The sequence below is a fragment of the Cricetulus griseus genome, chromosome 7 (genome assembly GCF_003668045.3).
Source record: "Cricetulus griseus strain 17A/GY chromosome 7, alternate assembly CriGri-PICRH-1.0, whole genome shotgun sequence".
Taxonomy (NCBI): domain Eukaryota; kingdom Metazoa; phylum Chordata; class Mammalia; order Rodentia; family Cricetidae; genus Cricetulus; species Cricetulus griseus.
Genome location: NC_048600.1, coordinates 73873118 through 73894350, shown reverse-complemented (window position 1 = coordinate 73894350; position 21233 = coordinate 73873118). Strand labels below are relative to the sequence as shown.

General features: G+C 44.7%; 1 protein-coding gene across 1 annotated transcript; it reads left to right on the top strand.

Moving 5' to 3' along the window:
- The first annotated feature begins 18181 nt into the window (after window positions 1–18181).
- LOC113836808 (mitochondrial cardiolipin hydrolase) lies at window positions 18182–20822 on the top strand. Its single transcript, XM_027427325.2, has 2 exons — window positions 18182–18602; window positions 20575–20822. The coding sequence occupies exons 1-2, from the start codon at window positions 18182–18184 to the stop codon at window positions 20820–20822; spliced, it is 669 nt and encodes a 222-aa protein (XP_027283126.1).
- The last annotated feature ends 411 nt before the right edge of the window (window positions 20823–21233 follow it).

Sequence of the window (21233 nt, the reverse complement as noted above, 5' to 3'; positions counted from 1 at the left end):
ACAGATTGGGAACGATTGGTAGCAGCTGTACTTGAGAATTCATGCCAAATCCAATGGAAGGCATTAGTAAGGGAAGAGGCAAAGCTCCTTGAGCGTCAGGGCATAAAGGAAGGTTTTGAAGCCCCTCTAGATAAGCTTCTTGGTCAGGGTATTTATGCTGACCCACAGGTTCAGGCTGAATATGATGACGATATACTGTCTCTATGCAGGAAAGCAGCATTAAATGCCTGGGATAAGGTTCGTGAGCCAGGAGAACGCCTAGAAGCTTATACCAGAATAGAACAGGGACCTACAGAACAGTTCCAGGATTTCTTACAAAGGTTAACTAGGGCAATAGAATTACAGGTAACAGATCCAGAAACAAGACAATCAATTATATATACAATAGCTTATGAGAATACAAACCCAATATGCAAAAGAATACTTTTGCCTTTAAAGATCAGATCAGCTCTGCTAGAAGAATGGGTTTTGTATGCAGCCAACATGATTATAATGTACAAGATACTGGAGCTTGGGTAGGAGAAGCCATTTCAAAAGGTTTAAAAAGGCAACAGGAAATTAAAAGTTCTAGAGGTGAGGATGTAAGGGCTTGACAAGGAGAAGCACCTTACAGAGGTCAACATAGGTACCAAGAGGCTAGAGGTTACTACTACTATGAACCAGAACCTTGGGGAGGAAGAGCCTTCCCCTGGAGACCACAAAGGCTTCAGGAACCTAGATGTTTCAACTGTGGTAAAATGGGACATACTAAGAGAAATTTTAGACAAACAAATTCTAACAATGCCTCATACGAAAGGCCACTGCCTTCTGTATTGTGTAGAAGATGTGGTAAGGGCAGACACTGGACCAATGAATGTAGTTCAACCAGGGACATACAAGGAAACCCCTTAAGGTCGGGAAACCCCAAGGGGGGGCTCAAGAAGTCCCCCACATCGAGAAAGATCGTGTCATTCCCAGTGGCAGTGGGAGACAATCTCTCACAGGAACAATAGATAGTTCATTGCCTATTGTGAAAAAAGATTCTGCTCTAGATGGTAATTTGAATAGTGATGAAGAATCAAATGTGAATGGACAAAATGAGAAACGCATATTTTGGCAAGCTTCTATTAATGATAAAGGCCTCAGTTAAAAGTAAAAATTAATAATAAAGTTATTTCTGGCTTAGTGGACACTGGGGCGGATGTAACTATTATTACTCAAAAGTCTTGGCCTCAGAAATGGCCTCTTAGAGAGGCAAATGTACAATTTTTAGGAATTGGAACTCTATCTAGAGTTCGACAGAGTGTTAACTCAGTGGTCTGCATTGGACCGGAAGGACAGAAAGGGATACTGAAACCATACGTGGCTACAGCTTCCCCTACACTACATAAACACCTAACTGATACATTAATAGAGAATTTCTCATATAAGATGTGCCAAAGAGAAGACAGTGGCAACCACTGGAATAAATAGGAGCTATAAATAGCAAATTATTCTGACAGTGAATATGACCTGGTAAGATGGCTCAGAAGGAGAAGGCAACCTGCTATGAAGCTTGCCTACCTGAGTTCAATCCAGTGAAAGCCTGGAGATTTAGTTAAACACAGAGACATCCAGCCACTTGTGCTATGTGTGTCTTTCCATCTTTATTCGTCTGCTGTTTTCCAGGGAGAGAGCAGCCTTATATACACTTAAAACACAGTGGAAAAGCCCCAGGTGCAAGAGCTCATGGAGAAACCCCAGGTGTAATGGGGCAAGGCTGGGACTATAAGCCAGGACTAGAACACAGAATGCACTTATGGTTATTGGCTGACAAGTCAGACCCCGTGGGGGCTGGGACCCAACATCTCCCCCTTTATATGAATTAGTGCCTGTCTTAGGTGACTAGGACATTGATGCCACCCTTACCCGTCAATAGAGAAATCACCCAGGCTGCATGACTCTGTCTTAGATTGGTTGGCATCCCCATGGTCTCACCCATTATTGGCTGCCTAATTTTTCTGTAGGCTCAACCATAGTTGAGCTGAAGGATTCTCTGTGGTCATCGAGGAACAAAACGAGCCTAGGCTTGTCTAGTGCCGAGGTGCCTTAGCCAAAGAAGCATAGGATAACAAGTCCTATGACTGCAAGGCCCAGAGATAAGGACCCAGCCCATTCTTTGACTAAATAGCCTACCATCTGCAATCCCCAAAGGATGATCTCTCCAGAGGATGGAGGAACCCGGGTCTCATTTATTCTAATAACTAGATTGGCCAATTGATGAGTATAATTTAAGATTTAAACTTAATAAATTATGAGTATAACTTGTTAAGATTTAACCACAGGATGCACCTGTGGTTATTGGCTGACAAGCAACTCACAAAGACCCATGGGGACTGGGACCCAACAATTCAGGATCTCATCTTTAATATTATTTTTGCATGTATATATATAATATATATATAATATATATGTGCACATGTGTATAAGTAACATACTGAATCTATTTAGCTTTGCTCATATATACATATGTTCAAGGTCAACTACTTGGGATTGAATAACCTATATGGGCGCTGGTTGCTGGAAGAAACTGATTCTTTTTCGGTAGACATTGACCATCTGCACCTCTCTTCATCAAGGGGTGGGACTGTGTGGAATTGCCTGTCCACATTTTCATGTCAGCTGTTATTGTCATCATGTTGGTCTTGTTCAGTCAATGGCTGAGAATTCATAAGTGCATTTGCCCTGTCCAACCATCTTTCTACCACCTCTCCCATAATGCACAGGCTTAGGTGTAGAGCTTACAATGCAGGTGTGTCAGCAGGGGTTGGACCAAAGAGCTTGCTGTCAACCCAGTGAGCTGATATCCATCCCCATTGTCACTAATTCTCTGCATTTTGATCAGTTGTGGATCTCTGTTATCATCTTCATCTGTTGCAAACCACTGCCCACTAACAATTTTTTTAATGGAGGGTAATTGAGGAAGACACAGACCTCTGGCCTCCATGTGCAAGTACTCACTCATAGAGACACATACACAAGCCAGGTGGTGGTGGCACACACCTTTAATCCCAGCACTAGTGAGGCAGAGGCAGGTGGATCTCTGTGAGTTCCAGGCCAGCATGGACTACAGAGTAAGTCCAAGAACATCCAGACCTGTCACACAGAGAGACCCTGTCTCAAAAAAAAAAAAAAAAAAGGAAAAAAAGAACACATATCAGACCATACCCATGATCCCAAGATGCTCACTTTCCAATTGAATTGTTGCATTTGATTCTGGTGTGTCTAGGGTTGCTACCATTGCTCTTTTTATGATTTTGCTTTGAGAATGTAGACTCTTTTGACTCTTTAGTTTAATGTTTCAAATTGGGAAGCTTTAGACCATAAATAAATATAATGAGATCTGGTGCCCTTTTCTGGCCTGCAGGGATACATGCAGACACAACACTGTATGCACCATAAATAAATCAATCTTTTTTTAAAAAAGCTAAAAATAAAACACACTGTCACTCTGGGTCCTGTCATACTGTTCTGATGTTGTCAATTTAAATGGATTCTTTTTTCAGTTAAATTGTTTTCATACAATATAATCTTTTTTGTTTTTGTTTTTCCAGGCACAGTTTCTCTGTGAAGCATTGGCTGTCCTGGAACTCTCTGGAGACCAGGCTGGCCTCAAACTCAGAGATCCACCTGCCTCTGCCTCTCGAGTGCTGTGCACCGTCATCACCCTGCCCTAATTTCATATTTTAATCAGATGAATGAAATTTCATTGCATAAATGCACCACATTTTCATTATCCATTCATCAGTTGATGGCTGTCTATGCTAGTTCCAGTTTCTGGCTATTATGAATGGAGCAGCAATGAACATGGTTGAGCAGGTGTCTCTGTAGTAGGATCCAGAGTCACTTAGGCAAATGCCCAAGAGAGCAGTATAGCTGGATCTTGAGGGAGATCTATTCCCAGCTTCCCGAGGAACTGCCACACTGATATCCACATTGGCTGAACAAGTTTGCACTCCCACCAGCAGTGGATGAGTGTTTTCCTTACTCTACATCCTTGCCAGCATTGCTGTCATTTGTTTCATTGATCGTGGCCATTCTGACTGGTGTTAGATGTACTCTCAAAGTAGTTTTGATTAGCATTTCTCTGATGACTAAGGATGTTAGACATTTAATGATTCTCAGCCGTTTGTGTTTCCTTTTTTTTTTTTTTTTTGAGAATTCTGTTTAGATTTGTACCCCATTTTGATTGGGTTGTTGATGTCTAGTTCTAAGTTCTTGTATTTTTGGATAGCCTTCTACCAGATGTGTAATGCTCTTTTCCCTTTCTGTGGTCTACCACTTGGCTTGAATGATGGTGTCCTTTGCCATACAGAAGCTGTTCAGCTTTTTAAGGTCCCATTTAATTGCTGCTCTTAGGGACTGTGCTATTATTGGTGTCCTGTAAAGTCTTTTCCTGTAGTACTACTTGTTATTGTTTTGTTTAAAAAGAAGAAAAGAGAAATGCTGAGACATAAGATATAAGACTATAAGTTTATTATAAGGCCCGGCAGAATGGGGAGACTAAGAAGAGGAACAGGGGTAAATGGCTGACCGCCATGGCCGGGCGCCATAGAGAGACAGAGCGCACAGAGCGTGGGACAGAGGAACAGAGCGGGACAGAGAGACAGAGTGACAGAGAAACAGAGAGAACAGGAACAGAGAGAGAGAGAGCATAAAGGGGCAGGGACTTATCTTTTAAAGGGGTCCTCTGCACCTGTGTGTAGACTTAGTTCCCATGGAACCTTGGGCTGACCAGGGTATTGCCTGTTTCACCAGGTAACAGGGGCAGGCCAGCATAATGCCTGAACCTTTCACTACTCAGCAGAAAAAAACAATAGAATCTTGAAATTTGCAGGAAAATGGATGGAACTAGAAGAAACCATTCTGAGCCCGGTAACCCAATCACAAAAAGACAAACATGGTATGTACTCACTCATATGTGGATTTTAGACACAGAGTAAAGGATTACCAGCCTACAATCCACACTGCCAGAGAAGCTAGTAAACAAGGTGGACCCTAAGAGAGACATACATGGTCCCCTGGAGAAGGGGAAAGGGTCAAGATCTCCTGAGCAAATTGGGAGCATGGGAGGAGGGGGGAGGGAGTGATGAGAATGAGAAAGGGAGATGAGGAGGGGTGAGGAGGACATGAGGGAGCAGAAAGGTTGAGTCAGGGGAAGAATAGAAGATAACAAGAAAGGAGATATAATAGAGGGAGACATTTTAGGTTTAAAGAGAAATCAGGCACTAGGGAAATGTCTGGAGATCTACAAAGATGACACCAACTAACAATCTAAGCAACAGAGGAGAGGCTACTTTAAATGCCCTCCCCTGATAATGAGACTGATGACTGACTTATATACCATCCTATAGCCTTCATCCAGCAGCTGGTGGAAGTAGAAGAGACACCCACAGCTAAACACTGAACTGAACTAGAATCCAGTGGCAGAGGAGGAGTGATGAGCAAAGGGGTCCAGACCAGGCTGGTGAAACCCACAGAAACAGCTGACCTGAACATCAGGGAACTCTTGGTCCCCAGACTGATAGCTGGGAAATCAGCATGGGACTAATTCAGACCCCATGAACGTGGGTGTCAGTGAAGAGACCTCAGGAATCTACAGGACCTCCTGTAGTAGATCAGTACTTATCCCTAGCATAGGTGTGGACTTTGGGAGCCCATTCCACATAGAGGAATAATCCCTGAGCCAAGACACATGAGGGTGGACCTAGGCCCTATCCCAAAGGGTATGATAGACTCTTTGACCCCCTATGGAAGGCCTCACCCTCCCTGGGGAGCAGAAAGGATAAGTGATAGGTAGGGTTTTAGGTGGGAGGGGGGTTGATAGGAGAGGAGAGAAGGGAGAGGGAACTGGGATTGGCATGTAAAACAATATTGTTTCTAGTTCAAATAAAAAAAAATCTGCAAAAAAAAAAAAGGCTTTTCCTGTGCCAATGAGTTCAAGCCCACTTCCCAGTTTCTCTTCTATCACATTTAAGGTATCTAGTCTTATGTTGATGTCCTTGATCTATTTGGAGTTTGAGTTTTGTGCAAGGTAGTACATATTATTTGTGTGCATTCTTTTTGTTTTCTGCTTTTTTCAAGACAGGGTTTCTCTGTGTAGACTTGGTCTGGTAGAATTGTGTGTTAAATCCATCTGTCTCTTAGCTGTTTTTTGGTTGGGAGACCTTTACTTACCTGCTTTTATTTCACTAGGTATTATGGATCTGTTTAAGTTTGATTTGTTGTTGATTTGATCTTGATTTAATTTTGGTAGGTCTTATATATAAAGAAATTATTTGTTTTTATTTTAGGTTTTCCAGTTTGGTTGATTATAGATTTTAAAATTATGATTCTCTGGATTTCCTCAGTATCTATTACAACAGTGTAATGTTCCCCTTGTCATCTCTAAGTTTATCAATTTGCATCTTTTCTCTCCATCTTTTAGTTAATCTGGGCAAGGGTTTGTCAATTTTTTGATTTTTCTCAAAGAACCAGTGATTCTTTGAATTGTTTTTGTTTCTATTTCATTGATTTATCTCTGAGTCTGATTAATTTTTGTTATCTACTCTTTTGGGTGTGATTTCTTTTTGTTACAGATCTTTCAGGTGGGCCATTAAGTTGCTAATGAGATATCTCCAATTTTTTAAATGTAGGTACTTGGGTTATGAACGTGCCTCTTGTTTTCATTTTCATTCAATTCTAAAGGCTTTTTTATTTCCTTCTTGATTTCTGTATTTGTTATTCTTTTGTTTAAAAAGAAGAAAAGAGAAATGCTGAGACATGAGACATAAGACTATAAGTTTATTATAAGGCCCGGCAGAATGGGGAGACTAAGAAGAGGAACAGGGGTAAATGGCTGACCGCCATGGCCGGTCGCCATAGAGAGAGCACATAGGTGAGAGAGAGTAGAAAGGAAGCTGAGAGAAAACAGAGCGGGGAAACAGAGAGAGGGGAACAGAGAGCATAAAGGGGCAGGGACTTGTCTTTTAAAGGGGTCCTCTGCACCTGCATGCAGACTTAGTTCCCATGGAACCTTGGGCTGACCAGGGTATTGCCTGTTCCACCAGGTAACAGGGGCAGGCCAGCATAATGCCTGAACCTTTCATTCCCACCTCTACTTATTATTTAAAAAAGGTGGGGTGTTTAGACATGGCAGGTTAAGGAATAAGGGCGTCGAATTCTCAAGACTGCTTCCTGCTGACGTGGGGGGCGTTGACCATCTTTGGGGGACCCGAGAAGGTTGGGGTGCTGCCACGTCCTGGGGAAGCTGGTTGTTTCATTGCAGTCCAGGCTGTATGGAACTCCCTGGCGCCTCTTAGACCTGGCAAGATGTTGACAGAGCAGAGGACAAGGTTAAGTTTAGAAAAAAAATTTTTCTTAGGTCCTGTCACTTGAGGGGAAGATTGTAAGATGAGGGAGGGGTTCCTGAGGAGTCCCAACATGAGGGAAGGGAGTCCTGGGACCAGGGAAAGATTGAATAACTGGAGTGAATCTGACCTGTTTGTTTGGATCCAATTCAGCTCCCTGGAACTTACAAGAGTCCTTAGATTGTGGAAACATAAGTATTAGACATTAGCAGCATATTTATGTTAGAAGCAACTTGGCTAAAAGCATTACCATTTTAAAACAGACAGATTTTTTTTTTTTAGGACAATGAAAAGCATCTTAATCTTGACTTTGTAGTTGAAGGAACCGGCTTCCCTTTTGGCAGCCATAGCAGCCGAACACGTGCTTGCCATAAACCTGCCTTGGTCACTTAGAAGTCAGATGCCTACCTCATGACAAGGAAACAATCAGAAGTTAGTCACTAGAAAGTCAGATGCCTGTCTCGTGACAAGGAACCAATCGGAAGTTAGCTGGTGGCACTATGCTTTACGACTCTGGGTGTACTTTACGGACAAGCATACAGCAATGACGTAGAGAGCATAGCAACCACCCTGGGAGGGCCTATGGGCCATAACAACCAGTTGACCAATCAACACAGGGCAAGCCCTCCAAGGCTGGAGGCACACCAATCGTGAGCCTGTGCGTACCCCTAGACACTCCCCGTACGCTGCCCTATAAGATCTTTTGGGAGCCCCTAGGAGCCGTATCTTCTAGCTATTCCCCATGGCGGGTGGATGAAAGAACCGAGCTAACATGGGGTTAGCTCGTTAAATTACAATAAAGCCTCGTGCAGTTTGCAGCAAGCTCTCGAATCCGCCTGGTGATTGGGGTGACCGCGAACGTGGCCTGGGACCCCGGATACTTGAGTTTTCGGGGGTCTAACAGTAGTTATGATCCTAAAGTGGTATTGGTGAACTTTATTATGAACAGTAGCATGAGAAATAGAGAAATCCGGAACATATTTTATTCTTTTTAATGTCTCAACTCATTTTATCATCATTTAAGCCTTTTTATCCTCAGGCCTTCGTAATTACATTCTCAGACTTTCATACATCTTAGACTTTCATATCTTCACATAGATAAACCCTAAAATATCTGTTACTGGAATCTGTTTTGCTTTAAGCTGCCAAGACTACCAGTCATCAAAAGCATCAGAGTTCTTGAGAAGGATAAGATTTTACCTGAATCAATGATTAAAGAATAACAGAGACTTGCCAGCAGGCTGCATGGACAGCCATCCCCAAGGTCCTCCATCCATAGTAGTGGGCTGCAGAACACCTGCCTTCTTGCTGATAACTTGTGACCTGTGGATTACAGACTTTGGGAAGACTCGCCTACCGTTGTCCCAAGCAACGCCGGGAAAGTCGATTCCGTTGTCCTCTTGTCCAAGGTCTGGAATACTTTGTAGCAGTTGAGGTGAAGGGCAGGGCTGCTCAGTGACTAGCGTTGTCACTGACTCGAGATGAAGCTTCTTCAGTGCCCATCAGTCTTCTCGGAGGAAATGGGGTGGGGCCAGCAGCTGGCCTATCTCTCTGTTATAAAAAGCTTTTTAACAAAACATTTTAAATGCCATATTCTCTAGATCTCTGAGCATTTGAGGGCTGTCTGCTTAGTATCTTAGCAGTTACGTTTGCCTTTAGTTAGAGAAAAATCCCTTTTTGTAATAAAAGCTGTACCTTTGTAAACGGCTTACAGGATAGACTGAGTGGTATAAATATTTTGTTAGTTTGAAATAGACCTTTATGATTTTAAACTTTCATCATCATTTAAAGATACATGAGTTAAATTTAAGTTGCATAGACTTAGCTTATATTTTAAGTATAGTTAAATTAGACCTTTAATGACTTTAAATGTTTACCATATCTTGTTGGGTGCCAAAATGTTATTCTTTTGTTTAAAAAGAAAAGGAGAAATGCTGAGACATGAGACATAAGACTATAAGTTTATTATAAGGCCCGGCAGAATGGGAGACTAAGAAGAGGAACAGGGGTAAATGGCTGACCGCCATGGCCGGTCGCCATAGAGAGAGCACATAGGTGAGAGAGAGTAGAAAGGAAGCTGAGAGAAAACAGAGCGGGGAAACAGAGAGAGGGGAACAGAGAGCATAAAGGGGCAGGGACTTGTCTTTTAAAGGGGTTCTCTGCACCTGCATGCAGACTTAGTTCCCATGGAACCTTGGGCTGACCAGGGTATTGCCTGTTCCACCAGGTAACAGGGGCAGGCCAGCATAATGCCTGGACCTTTCAGTATTGATCCATTTTTCATTCAATACTGAGCTGCTCCATTTCCATGGGTTTGTATACTTTCTGTTGTTGATAGCCAGCTTTAATCCATAGTGGTTAGATAAGATGCAGGGTACTGGTGGAAGCATACGGTCTTGACTGCTCATGTTTGTGTGTTGCACTGGGGTCTGAGCATTTGGAGTTATGAGTGTTGAGATATTTCTAGGTGTTGATATCTGGTCTTGTCTTTGCTGGGTGGTTGTTCCATTGTTTGGTTGTTATTGCCCTCTCTGGACTGTAGACAAAGTGTGGCAGCTATCGGGTCCCTGGCAAAGAGTGGTTTTGTGGGTGGCGGAAAGGAATGGAGACAGTTAGGGTAGGAGGGAAGGCTGAGAAGGACTGAGGGAAAGAGGCAGTTGGATCAGGTCCACACTAAGAGGTGGAGGGAGTCCCCAGGCTGTAGAGGACGGGTGGAGGAGGGTGCTCCTGCAGATGAGTTGCTAAAGGGCTGAGTGTAAAACTGGAGAGGTCATTATGGGGGACCAGTTTTGCTGGCTTTAAGCTTCAGTGTGGAGCCTGCAGGAGGTCTGTTTGTTAGATTTTGGAGCGCAGAGTAAAGAGACAAAAGGCAGGAAAGAGACCAACCCTGACCTCCACAAATGAGACTTGTTTATTATTAGCACACCTGGGGGCAGCCTCTTTCCTACAACAATGGAGGGGCTCAGTGAAGGGGAGTGAGCTTGTCAGGCTCTTAGGTACTAGGAGGTTGATTCATTGGTGGAGGGTACTTGCAGATTGCAACAGCCTCCTCCTCCTGAGGTTGTTTTTCCCAACAGGGTAGTGTTATCTCTGTAACTCTGCCCCAGCCAGGGTTGTTGGGTTGTGATTGACTGACAGCAGTTGTGCGATGACAGCAAGACATTCCAGCAGGACTTCTTTTCCATGGCTGGGACATTCTATCATTCCAGTTCCTGAAAACATTAAAATGAGTAGGGGCATTGTCTCTTTCCTAGTTGTTTTGAGCTGAGGAGAGCTGTCATCTGGAGGAGATAGTTCCAGGTCTGTTAGGAGGCAGGTCCTCTGGTCCACTTAGCAAGAACTGAGTTTTAACTTGATCACCACCCTGGATTATTCAATTGCTGCCATGCGTTCCTGGAGAAATAATGGTAGAAGGGCAAAATAGATGATTTGTTTACAGAGTAATGTAACAGGTCTTTCTTTGGATTTCCAGCTCCAGAATAATGACTCGGAGACTTTTTATTAATTATGAAAGCTTGGCCTTAGCTTAGGCTTGTTCCCAACAAGCTCTTCTAACTTAAATTAACCCTTTTATATTAATCTATGTTCTGCCATGTGGCTCGTTACTCTCAGTAAAATATGTCTGACTTCCTCTGTGTCTGGCTGGGGCATCTCCTGCGCCTCAGATTTTTTCCCAGAGTGCCCATTTTCCCCCAGAAGTCCCACCTGTCATTTCCTGCCTAGCTATCGGCTGTTCATCTCTTCAGTAAACCAATCAGAAGGTGCCTTAGGCAGGTGAAGTCTAACAGACACACATCTTCACACAGGTATAAAAAGATTATCCCAATAGAGTAAAACTAAGGGATTGCCCAAAAGGTGGAGGGAGGGGGAGCAGTAGAAGTGGGAGAGACAGAATGAGCTGGTGAGAGGAAGGTGGGTATCTATGATAGGGGCTCCCATATACGGTAGGGGAAAGGGCTTGTGTTGTGTCTTGGAAGGGCTGTGGGTATTTGACAGTTAAGTCAAGTCAAAATTGGGAAAGATTATTGGTAAGTTTGAGGAGCAATAGCTCTATGTTCAAGATTTTGGAAGAAATAGGAAGTGGTGGGAGGGAGAAAGTTTGCCTTCCAGGTCTAATTGTTCAGGGGCGGTAGTGACTAGCTCCACCACTACCAAGTGCTGCCCCCAAAATAAGCTAGCAGAAGCAGCAGAGCTCTGGAACATTGAGGGAAGGGGAAAAGGAGAACATAGAGAAAGGATGTAAAGAATTGTATCTGGCCTCAGGTGTATGGAATGAAGTTCACTTATAGCCAGAGTTTCTCCACAGTCTAAAGGTCTTTTTGCAGATGTATCAGAAACAAAAATAGCTGTTGTAGGGTGAGAGTCATTGTTTGGGTGTAGGGGCAAGTCTGGTCATTTTAAGGGAGATATGTTTGGTAATTTAAAAGATGGGGTAAAAATGTGGGTGATAAGGAGGCAGGGGGTGATTCAGGGGAGGAGCCAGGGTGGAGAAGAACCGAAAGCCCATACAGAGGAGGAGGCCTGTGGTTGGATTTTTTTTTTTTTTTTTTGAGGGGAGGGTCTAGTCCCTGTGCCTTTGGGACCCATCTCAAATCAAATAGGATTTGTCAGTGTGCAATTAGCATCATTCATGGAGGGTGCAAATCCTGTCCTTAGCAATAGTCAGAGCCAGTCTTTAATTTTGGAGTACTGCAGTAGCCAAAGAATGGAGCTGGCCTGAAAATTCTTTAAGGCTTTTTGAGAGTTGCTGAGAAGAGTTAGCTGACACAAAGAAGGCTTCATTCCAGCTGTTTCAGTTCCAAGTCCTGAAAAAAAAAAATGCCCAGAGTGGCACGAAGAGGGATAAGCCGGATGGTCCGTGAATCCCTGCTTCATAGGTCACCCTATCTGCTTTGTAAGTAAAGGTTTGGGTTTTAGATGTCTCCAAACTGCTTCGAACTGACAAAATGTAGAAAGGGCAGTAGTTAGAGTGCCTCAGAGGGGACCATTCTGGGGGACACAATGAAACTTTGTCACAGATGACAAAGACATCTAGAATAGGAGTCAGCGAGTGGGTAATAACATGTACTTTTAGATTGTGTTGTGTGTGTTTGGGGTCATAACTGTACACACTTATGTAACTTAATGGAGAACATTAAGAGACAAAGTGAAGAAGGGAACATTTTACATCAAGATTAACATAACTTTTGTTTAGTAAGGTTCAGTGCCATGGTAAAACTACCTGGACCGTGCACCAGAGCTCTGTAGGAGGACAAGGTAACTAATTAGCTGTTTGCTACATCAGACTCCTGCATAAGAAACAAGCATCTGGAAGCTTTGCCAGTTAATGTCAGCATCTAAGTGACAATTTAAAAGAGAAATAGGAACATATGAGTCTTTTTTTTTTTTTTTTTTTTTTTTTTTTGGTTTTTCGAGACAGTGTTTCTCTGTGTAGCTTTGGAGCCTACCTGGTACTCCTCTGGAGACCAGGCTGGCCTCCAACTCACAGAGAATCTGCCTGCCTCTGCCTCCTGAGTGCTGGGATTAAAGGTGTGCGCCACCAATGCCTGGCTCATATGAGTCATTTTTATAGGATTATTTAGCAACATTCCAAGGATATCACCTGGAGGTCCTGAATAATTTTCTGAAGCTGTGAGTTTGATGACAGTATCTGTCAGCCTACATTAATGAGGGAACATGGGTGGTTAGGGTATGGACACTGGAATTAACTTTTGCTAAGAGAAAGTTGTTTTTTGTTTTGTTTTGTTTTTTTTAGACACAATCTCTCTATATAGCCCTGGCTGTCCTGGAACTCACTATGTAAACCAGGCTTGGCCTCAAGCTCAGGGAGAACTGCCTGCCTCTGCTGAGATTAAAGGTGTGTTGGCGATTGCCTTTAATCCCAGCACTCGGGAGGCAGAGGCCAGGGGATCTCTGTGAGTTCGAGACCAGCCTGGTCTACAAGAGCTAGTTCCAGGACAGCCTCCAAAGCCACAGAGAAACCCTGTCTCAAACAAAACAAAACAAACAAAAAAGGTGTACATCACCTTGCCTGGCTTTCTAAGAGGAAGACTTGAAACCCAGAGGTAGTAAAGGGCATGGCCAATTGAACTACCATGCAGGTCCCATCCCAATCAAGTGGTCAGCTTAGGTACAAGGTCCCTTTGTTCACAGCATCCCCATATGTTGGTCTGGGTGACATCAAAGCAGGGTAATCACTGTCTCTCATGTGGATGTTTAGGATGTGAGTACAGAGTCTAAGATCCTCCACTGGGCCATAGAATCTATCCTCCTATCAGGTGAGATGTGAGGGTAATTCATCTTCCCTGTAGATAAGGAGGAGGGGTCAGGCCTGCACAGCCAGAGACAGGAGCAGCAGTCTTCTGGCACTCATTTCCCATGCGTCCTTATCCTGCAAAGAGGCTAGCACACAGCTTATTTGGTAGGATCTGCGTCCTGTCTAAGGGAAAGTGCGTATTACTTGAACCTGGAGATGTCCTGACATGCAAGTGTATTATACATTTTGCCCATTTTATTCAAGCATTCAAATTTAACTATTTAAAAAGTATACTTGACCCAGCACTCGGGAGGCAGAGGCAGGCGTATCTCTGTGAGTTCGAGACCAGCCTGGTCTACAAGAGCTAGTTCCAGATCAGCCTCCAAAGTCACAGAGAAACCCTGTTTCCAAAAACCAAAACCAAAACCAAAAAAGTATACTTGATTTGGAATATTATTACACATTAAAAATCTTTAAGGTTATTTTAAATTTGCTTTGAGGTACTTGCTTTAGGATTTAACTTTGACAGCACATACACAAGACTATATAATGGGAGATGTGAGTTGTTTTCTCCCTCCAAGCTTGTAAATGAATTACATTTTTACTTAGCAGGACTACAAACACAGTTCTGAGAACACTAAAGAATTTGATCATTTGTAAGGAGACTGATCATTAACCTTCATATCTTAATTATCTTTAACAGTTTACAATAATTATTAAGAGTAGGATCTTATAATCTTATCCCTTTTAAGATTTTTAGCCTTATAAATTGCAATTTTGAATGAAAGCCCTTTTAGTATCAAAGTAAACTTTAAATTATAGATACAGTTCATGTTGAGACTGGGAACCTTATTTCCTGATCCTTTTAGAATTATACTTTTACAAAATATAATTTTGTTGTTGTTTTTGGATACAGGGTTTCTCTGTATAGCCTTGACTGTCCTGGAACTCACTCTTTAGACCAGGCTGATCTTGAACTCACAAAGATCTGTCTGTCTCTGCCTCTGCCTCCTGAGTGCTGGGAATTAAGGTGTGTGCTACCATGCCCAGAAAAAATATAATTTTTATATAACTCAGTTTCTCCAAATATCCACAGCTTAAAAAAGTTAGAAAAAAATATGTGATCAGACATAAATCTTTAAGTCAGTCAGTTTCTGTAAGCACAAATAGACCATTATAACCTTAGGGGCTTACAAATTGTAATCATCAAACATATATCCTTTTTTAAAAAATGGCTTAATTTTTATTTAATGTGCATTGGTGCTTTGACTGAATGTATGCCTGCATGAGGGTGTCAGATTACCTGGACCTGGAGTTATAGACAATTCAGTGCTCTTAACCACCGAACCATCTCTTCAGCCCAACATATCATTCTAAACCTTATATAATATACTCAGACCTTCTGTGACTTGGCTTTAAGCTTTCCTGGTCTTTGTCCTCATCTGCTATTTTTTATTCTTAGGAAAAAAAATCTTATCCAAGATTTTAAACCAAAAACATAACCATAACTATAAACTACCCATTTAAACATTTTCCCTCATACATTATAGTTTCTATTTTCCTAAATACCAGTTGAATCCAAGTGACATATATGGCATGGTGTAGCAAATTAAGATTGTCTGTAGATAGACTTTAACTACTAACCTTTTTGTTTGTTTGTTTTTTTGAGACAGAGTTTCACTATATTGTTTTGGAGGCTGTCCTGAAACCGCTCTGTAGACCAGGCTGGGCTCAAATTCACAGAGATCCACCTGCCTCTGCCTCCCAAGTTCTGGGATTAAAGGCTTGTGCCACCAATGCCCGGTGTTTTTTTCCTTTTTTATTATAAATTTTAAGCTGACTTCTTTCTTGGTCTTGCCCCTCCTCCAAGGTCATGTATATCTTTAAAGCTCTTTCTGAAATGTAAACTTACTTTTCCTTCAGGATCTGTAAAACCACTGGGGAACAGAGTGTTAAAAAACTGTTCCAAAGCCAGGCGGTGGTGGCACATGCCTTTAGTCCCAGCACTAGGGAGGCAGAGGCAGGTGGATCTCTGTGAGTTTGAGACCAGCCTGGTCTACAGATCGAGTTCCAGGACAGCTTCCAAAGCAATACAGAGAAACCTTGTCTTGAAAAACTACAACAACAAAAACCCCAGAACAATAAACAAATTAATAAATAAAAATTTAAACACCATGAAACAGGACAGTAACAAACTCATTTGTTGTTGGAAGTTTTTCTGTGGTGGTGTTAGACAGTATCTGGGGCCTTTCCTCAATATATATAACAGCCATTTTTATTGCTGTGTAGGTGGACTCTCTCCCATTTTTAGTTTTTAGTCTGCACAACCCAGTTTTTCCAGAAAACCTTGAGGTTCCATGCAAGTAGGAGCTGATTGCATACAACCAGCTGGGAAAATGGCTACTCAGGTGACCTTCCTAATGATTTTGCCTATCCTTCTTTTTGAAGGAATATTAACTTTTACCAAGTTCAGCTGTAATTATTTTAAAAGGCACACCTGGAATTACAGAGTTCCCCCCACCCCCTACTCCCCACCACCAGAAAGGGTTTCTTTGTGTAGCTCTGGCTGTCCTGGGACTGACTCTGTAACTCTGTAGACCAGGCTGGCAGAGATCTGCCTGCCCCTGCCTTCTGAGTGCTGTGCCACCACTGCCAGAAAGTTCTTTTGTTTGTTTTTTAATCCACAACCATCTTGTGCATGTCTATAGATAGAGGCAGACAACCTGAAAAGTTAACAAGTATTTTTTATCTGAAAAAACATATCAAGCTGCAAAATAATATAAGTACCTGTAACTTAGAAGCCATCAAACAGAAAAGTATGAAAACCGGCTAGAAACTCAGAAAATGTTGGTATCAGCTTGTTTCTTCCTTAGTTTGCCCATGTCTTTAGAACTAAGAACTTGAAATACAAGTGGAGCAGAAAGAAAGAAACATAGACACAAGGCAAAGGAGCCCCCAAATTATAAAGATCATCCTATCTCAGGGAAGCAGGCTTGGAGACTCAGGAGAAATGGCAGGCCTAAGGACCCAGTACAGCTTCCATCTCCAGCCCTCCCTCCAGAATCTCATAGCTACCGGACTGGTCTCATGGGGCAGAAGTGAGTCATGCATGTCACAATGGGCACACTTAGGCACATTCTTATAGACATGAGACTGAACACAGTTCTCACTGGAATCTCTGAGCAGCCCAAGACCCAGGGCGAGCCCACTCTCCCCTCTGTTTCTAAGCATTACTCTACTCGCTCTAGCTGTGGCTTGTATGGGCCTCTGCAGTTCCAGAAAGCCTGGTGGGTTCCCTGGGGAGGTCAGTCCCTAGCTGAAAAAACCTGTTTCCCTCTGTTTTCACAGAAGCCAAGGATGACCTAACCCTCAGTAAAACACAGCAGGTGTTGTCAGTTGAAGGCCAGCTGGGCTAATTCCCCATCTAGGAATCCTCAGCTGCCCTTTCCGCTCTCTTGGTGAAGACAGACCAGGTGCCTGGAGAGCAGTCTGTGGCCATCTCCACCCTGTGTTGAGGGTGGGGGTAGAATGGGGTGGGTGTCTTATGTAGGGTGGGGGCTGTCTCCAGTTTCCTCTAGTGTCCACCCCAGCAGAAATTTTCTATTCTTGAGTTCCTGAAAAAGACAATTCAGACAGGGCCCAGTAATGGTTCAAGCAGTTAAGTTTAATTAAACAAGGCAAGGAAGCAAGCCCGTACTCTTTAGCACAGGCCTAGTCCAGCCTCCGAAGGGCTTGAGATTTAAGATTTTCCTCTTTGTTGTTCTCTTCCCTGTGCCTCCTCCAAGGCGAGAATTTCTTGTTGGCACATTTCTCAGAAACCTGTTTTACCTAGAATTCAATGGTTTGTTGTAAACAGGTTATGTGAGATGCAAGAATCTGTATAGGGGCTTTAGTTCCCGCCACAGGAAAAGTGCACGAGGGAGAGGGTAACTGAATATACTCTCATGGCGAGGAAGTCCCTGAAGGTTTGATCTGCTCCATCGCCCATTGTTTTTTTTTTTTTGTTTGTTTGTTTGTTTGTTTTTTTCGAGACAGGGTTTCTCTGTGTCTTTGGAGCCTTTTTATTTATTATTTATTATTTATTTGATCTTCCGCTGACCACCACCATTATCGTTACACGGTTTCAAGGGCCCTGGGTTGATTTGTTGTTTTAAGGGCCTGTTGGTCAGCGAGACAGGGAAGGTGGGCCATGAGAGTGCCTGCAGCTTAGAGGCAGGGAAATTGTCAGCCTTGGGCACAGGTGCAGCCCATGGTGATTGGTTAGGGATGGTTGGGTCGTAGCAGAAGTGGATGCGGGGCGGGAGCTTGCAGAGTATGGCTGGCTTGGTGATGGTACTAGCCTGCGTCCTTGGCACATAGCTGTTACCGAGTACTGAGTGTGCATACTGCGAGCGTTCAACGAAGCGTAGGCTAGCCCGGCAGCTAGGAGCTAGCCCAACTCCTAGCTGGGGGCGGGTCCAGCGCATGGGGGCGTGGCACGCTGGGGGTGGGGGCGGGTTGGTAAGTGTGGGACACGCGCAAGCGCCTGGTGCTAGCGCTGACCTCTGAGGTGGCGGCCATGGGGCGTTCGAGTTGGCGGTTGGTGGTCGCGGCCGGAGCGGGTCTCGCGCTGGCCCTGGAGGCGCTACCGTGGCTGGTGCGTTGGCTGCTGGCCGGGCGGCGGCCACGGCGTGAGGTGCTCTTCTTCCCGTCTCAGGTGACCTGTACCGAGGCCCTCCTGCAGACCCCGGGCTTGCCCCCCGGGCCCTCCTCGGGCTGCCCGTGCAGCCTCCCTCACAGCGAGAGTTCTCTGAGCCGGCTACTGCGCGCGCTGCTGGCCGCCCGCTCCAGTCTGGAGCTCTGCCTTTTCGCCTTCTCCAGCCCGCAGCTGGGGCGCGCCGTGCAGCTGCTGCACCAGCGTGGGGTGCGTGTGCGGGTCATCACCGATTGCGACTACATGGCCCTCAACGGTTCGCAGATCGGTCTGCTGCGCAAGGCAGGTAAACCGCCGCCCAGGGGTTGAGGTGGCTGAGGACTTACTTGATGCCCCAGCTGACTTTTTTTTTTTTTTTCTAAAACAGGTAGCTTTTAAGGGAGAAGGTGGAGGCAGGCAGGCAGGCAGGCAGGCAGGCAGGAAAACGCGGTGTGCGGGCCGAGGAGCCAAGTTTTATAGAATGTTATGTTCTGGCTTGGCGTCGGTGGTGGTGCACGCCTTTGATCCCAGCACTCGGGAGGCAGAGGCAGGCGGATCTCTGTGAGTTCGAGACCAGCCTGGTCTACAAGAGCTAGTTCCAGGGCAGCCTCAAAAGCCACAGAGAAACCCTGTCTCGAACCCCCTCCCCCTCCCAAAAAAAGAACGTTATGTTCTGTTTGTGCTCTCCATGAGAGTAAGGTGTGCGAGAATTACCCACCTGTTCTAGGCTCTGGAGGAGAGGTGTGTATAGATTCAACTTCTGTGACGGTTGCAAGGTGAGAGAAGCGAAGGCAAGGGGGATAAAGCTTAAATGTTTGAACCCAGTCAGCGAGCTGCTTCTGCGTGGACCATAGTGGAGCTAGGAATGACCAGTAATCTGTGGCGATTAGTTTGTTTCCCGCTTGGCTCCGTGGTCACTGGAAAGTGGACTCTACAGTGTGGTGGATGAATACTAATCAGCCATCTCTGGGCCCACTCATGTGGCCAGCCAGCCTGCAGCTCTGCCCAGGCAACAGGTGTGATCTCTAGCCTCCCTTTGGCCCGTGGCCCTTGTTTGCCCTCTTTTTAGTGGTGGGCACTGCAGGAATTCAAATTTTGACTGCTAGATCCCTTCTTTACCCAAGAGTTAGTGTGCCACCCCTTCTCCTCAAAAAATGGCTAGCCTGATCATTGTGTTTTTTCTTTGGGTGGGCGCCCCTGAGAAATGTTGAGGCTTAGTGGTGCTCTTGAGTTTTCCTGGCATAAAGCCTGCCATCCCGCTTTCTTGGGAAGAGCACCAATAGCACCAACCTGCTGTGTATCACCCATGTCAGCAGAGCAGAAACAGTGTCTGTGACAGCTACTCCTTGTCCCCTGTCAGTCATCAAGTAGATTATCGGGCATGGGTGATGTCACTGTACTTAAGATTTTGGAGAGTCATAAAACCTCAGATTTGGAAAGAACCAAACTGCCATCACAGATCCACACATCCACAGGTATTGTGGCTACAGCTGGGTGAGTTCCAGATTGTTCCAACAAGTACACCATGTATCAGTATTTGATACAGCCAGGTCCTTGTGGGGAAACACATAAATCAGAAAGGTCTAGAAAACTTCACAAAGGAGATCATGTAGGAAGTGAGGTACCTAGGATAGCCAGAGAGGCACCCAGGGGCAGTATGATGTACCCAAGTCATGGACTAGCTGCTGGGGACTAACTAAAACAAGAGAGGTCTGTAGTGAGGTGGATGCTGCCAGGCTTTGCTATGATAGTACGAGATGGGTGAAGCTGGGGCAGAAGCTGGAGTGATAGAGAGGTAGCACTCTCCTGGCCTGGGTCTCACCCTAGCATCCCTGCCAGACAATGTACCCTCAAAAGTAAGAAGCCAAAGCCAGAGCTTTGAAGATAGCAGGTTTGGAAGTGGTAGTTCTTTCTGTTCAGCTTAGTGAGGAAACCTTGGGAGGTGTGATTCAAGTTGGCCAGCCAAAGCCAGTGTGCACTCCTTTCCTGCTTAGGCATCTGTCCTCCAGCTTATCCATTCCATCGAGGCAAGGGTATGTCACGTGTTTGACTCCTTTCTCTGAAGGATTCTGAGGTAGTATTTAGACTTGGGCTTTAGTGGAGCTGGTGTGGATGGGTTGTTCCCCCAGAGAAGTGTTTGGTGTCCTCTAGAGACTGCCTTCCTGTCATACCACTCTGGGACAGCCCCTGGGTTTCCTTGTGTAGCCAACTGAGGACATGAGCAGGCTTGGGGGTAGCTGCATCTGGGTGGTGTTATAAAGGCTGCCTTGGCTCCACAGGTATACAGGTACGTCATGACCAGGACCTTGGCTACATGCACCATAAGTTTGCCATTGTTGACAAGAAGGTGCTCATCACTGGCTCCCTCAATTGGACCACACAGGCCATCCAGAATAACCGTGAGAACGTTCTGATTATGGAGGACACAGAGTATGTGCGGCTGTTCCTGGAGGAGTTTGAGCGCATCTGGGAAGAATTTGACCCTACCAAGTACAGCTTTTTCCCCCAAAAGCATCGAGGGCACTGACCCGGCTCTGTCCTGCTCAGTTTCCCAGCTTGTACTTGTGATGTTCCCTCCTGCTTTGAACCAGACTTTCCTGGCTGAGTGGGCTGATGTCTTCCTGTCCTTGTAGCGGTACAACAGAAGCCAGGAAGGAGGCGACAGTGTGGCCAGTGCTGTAGGCTGTCCTATAGCAGTAGTTGTCTAGATAGGCAGCCCCCCCCCCTTCAGTGGCTTCTGGGCATCACTAGATATGTCTGATAGTATTGCCCCTCTGCAGTTGGCATGTCTCCTTGCAGGGTTAGTCACTGGTGAGCACTACTTAATTGTCCATACCCCTCACACTAGAGCAGTACTGTGGACTTAGAAGCGACCTTTGCTTCTAGCACCTGTGTGGACTTGTAGCTTTTGCTGTCATGGATCAGGAGCTGTTGACAA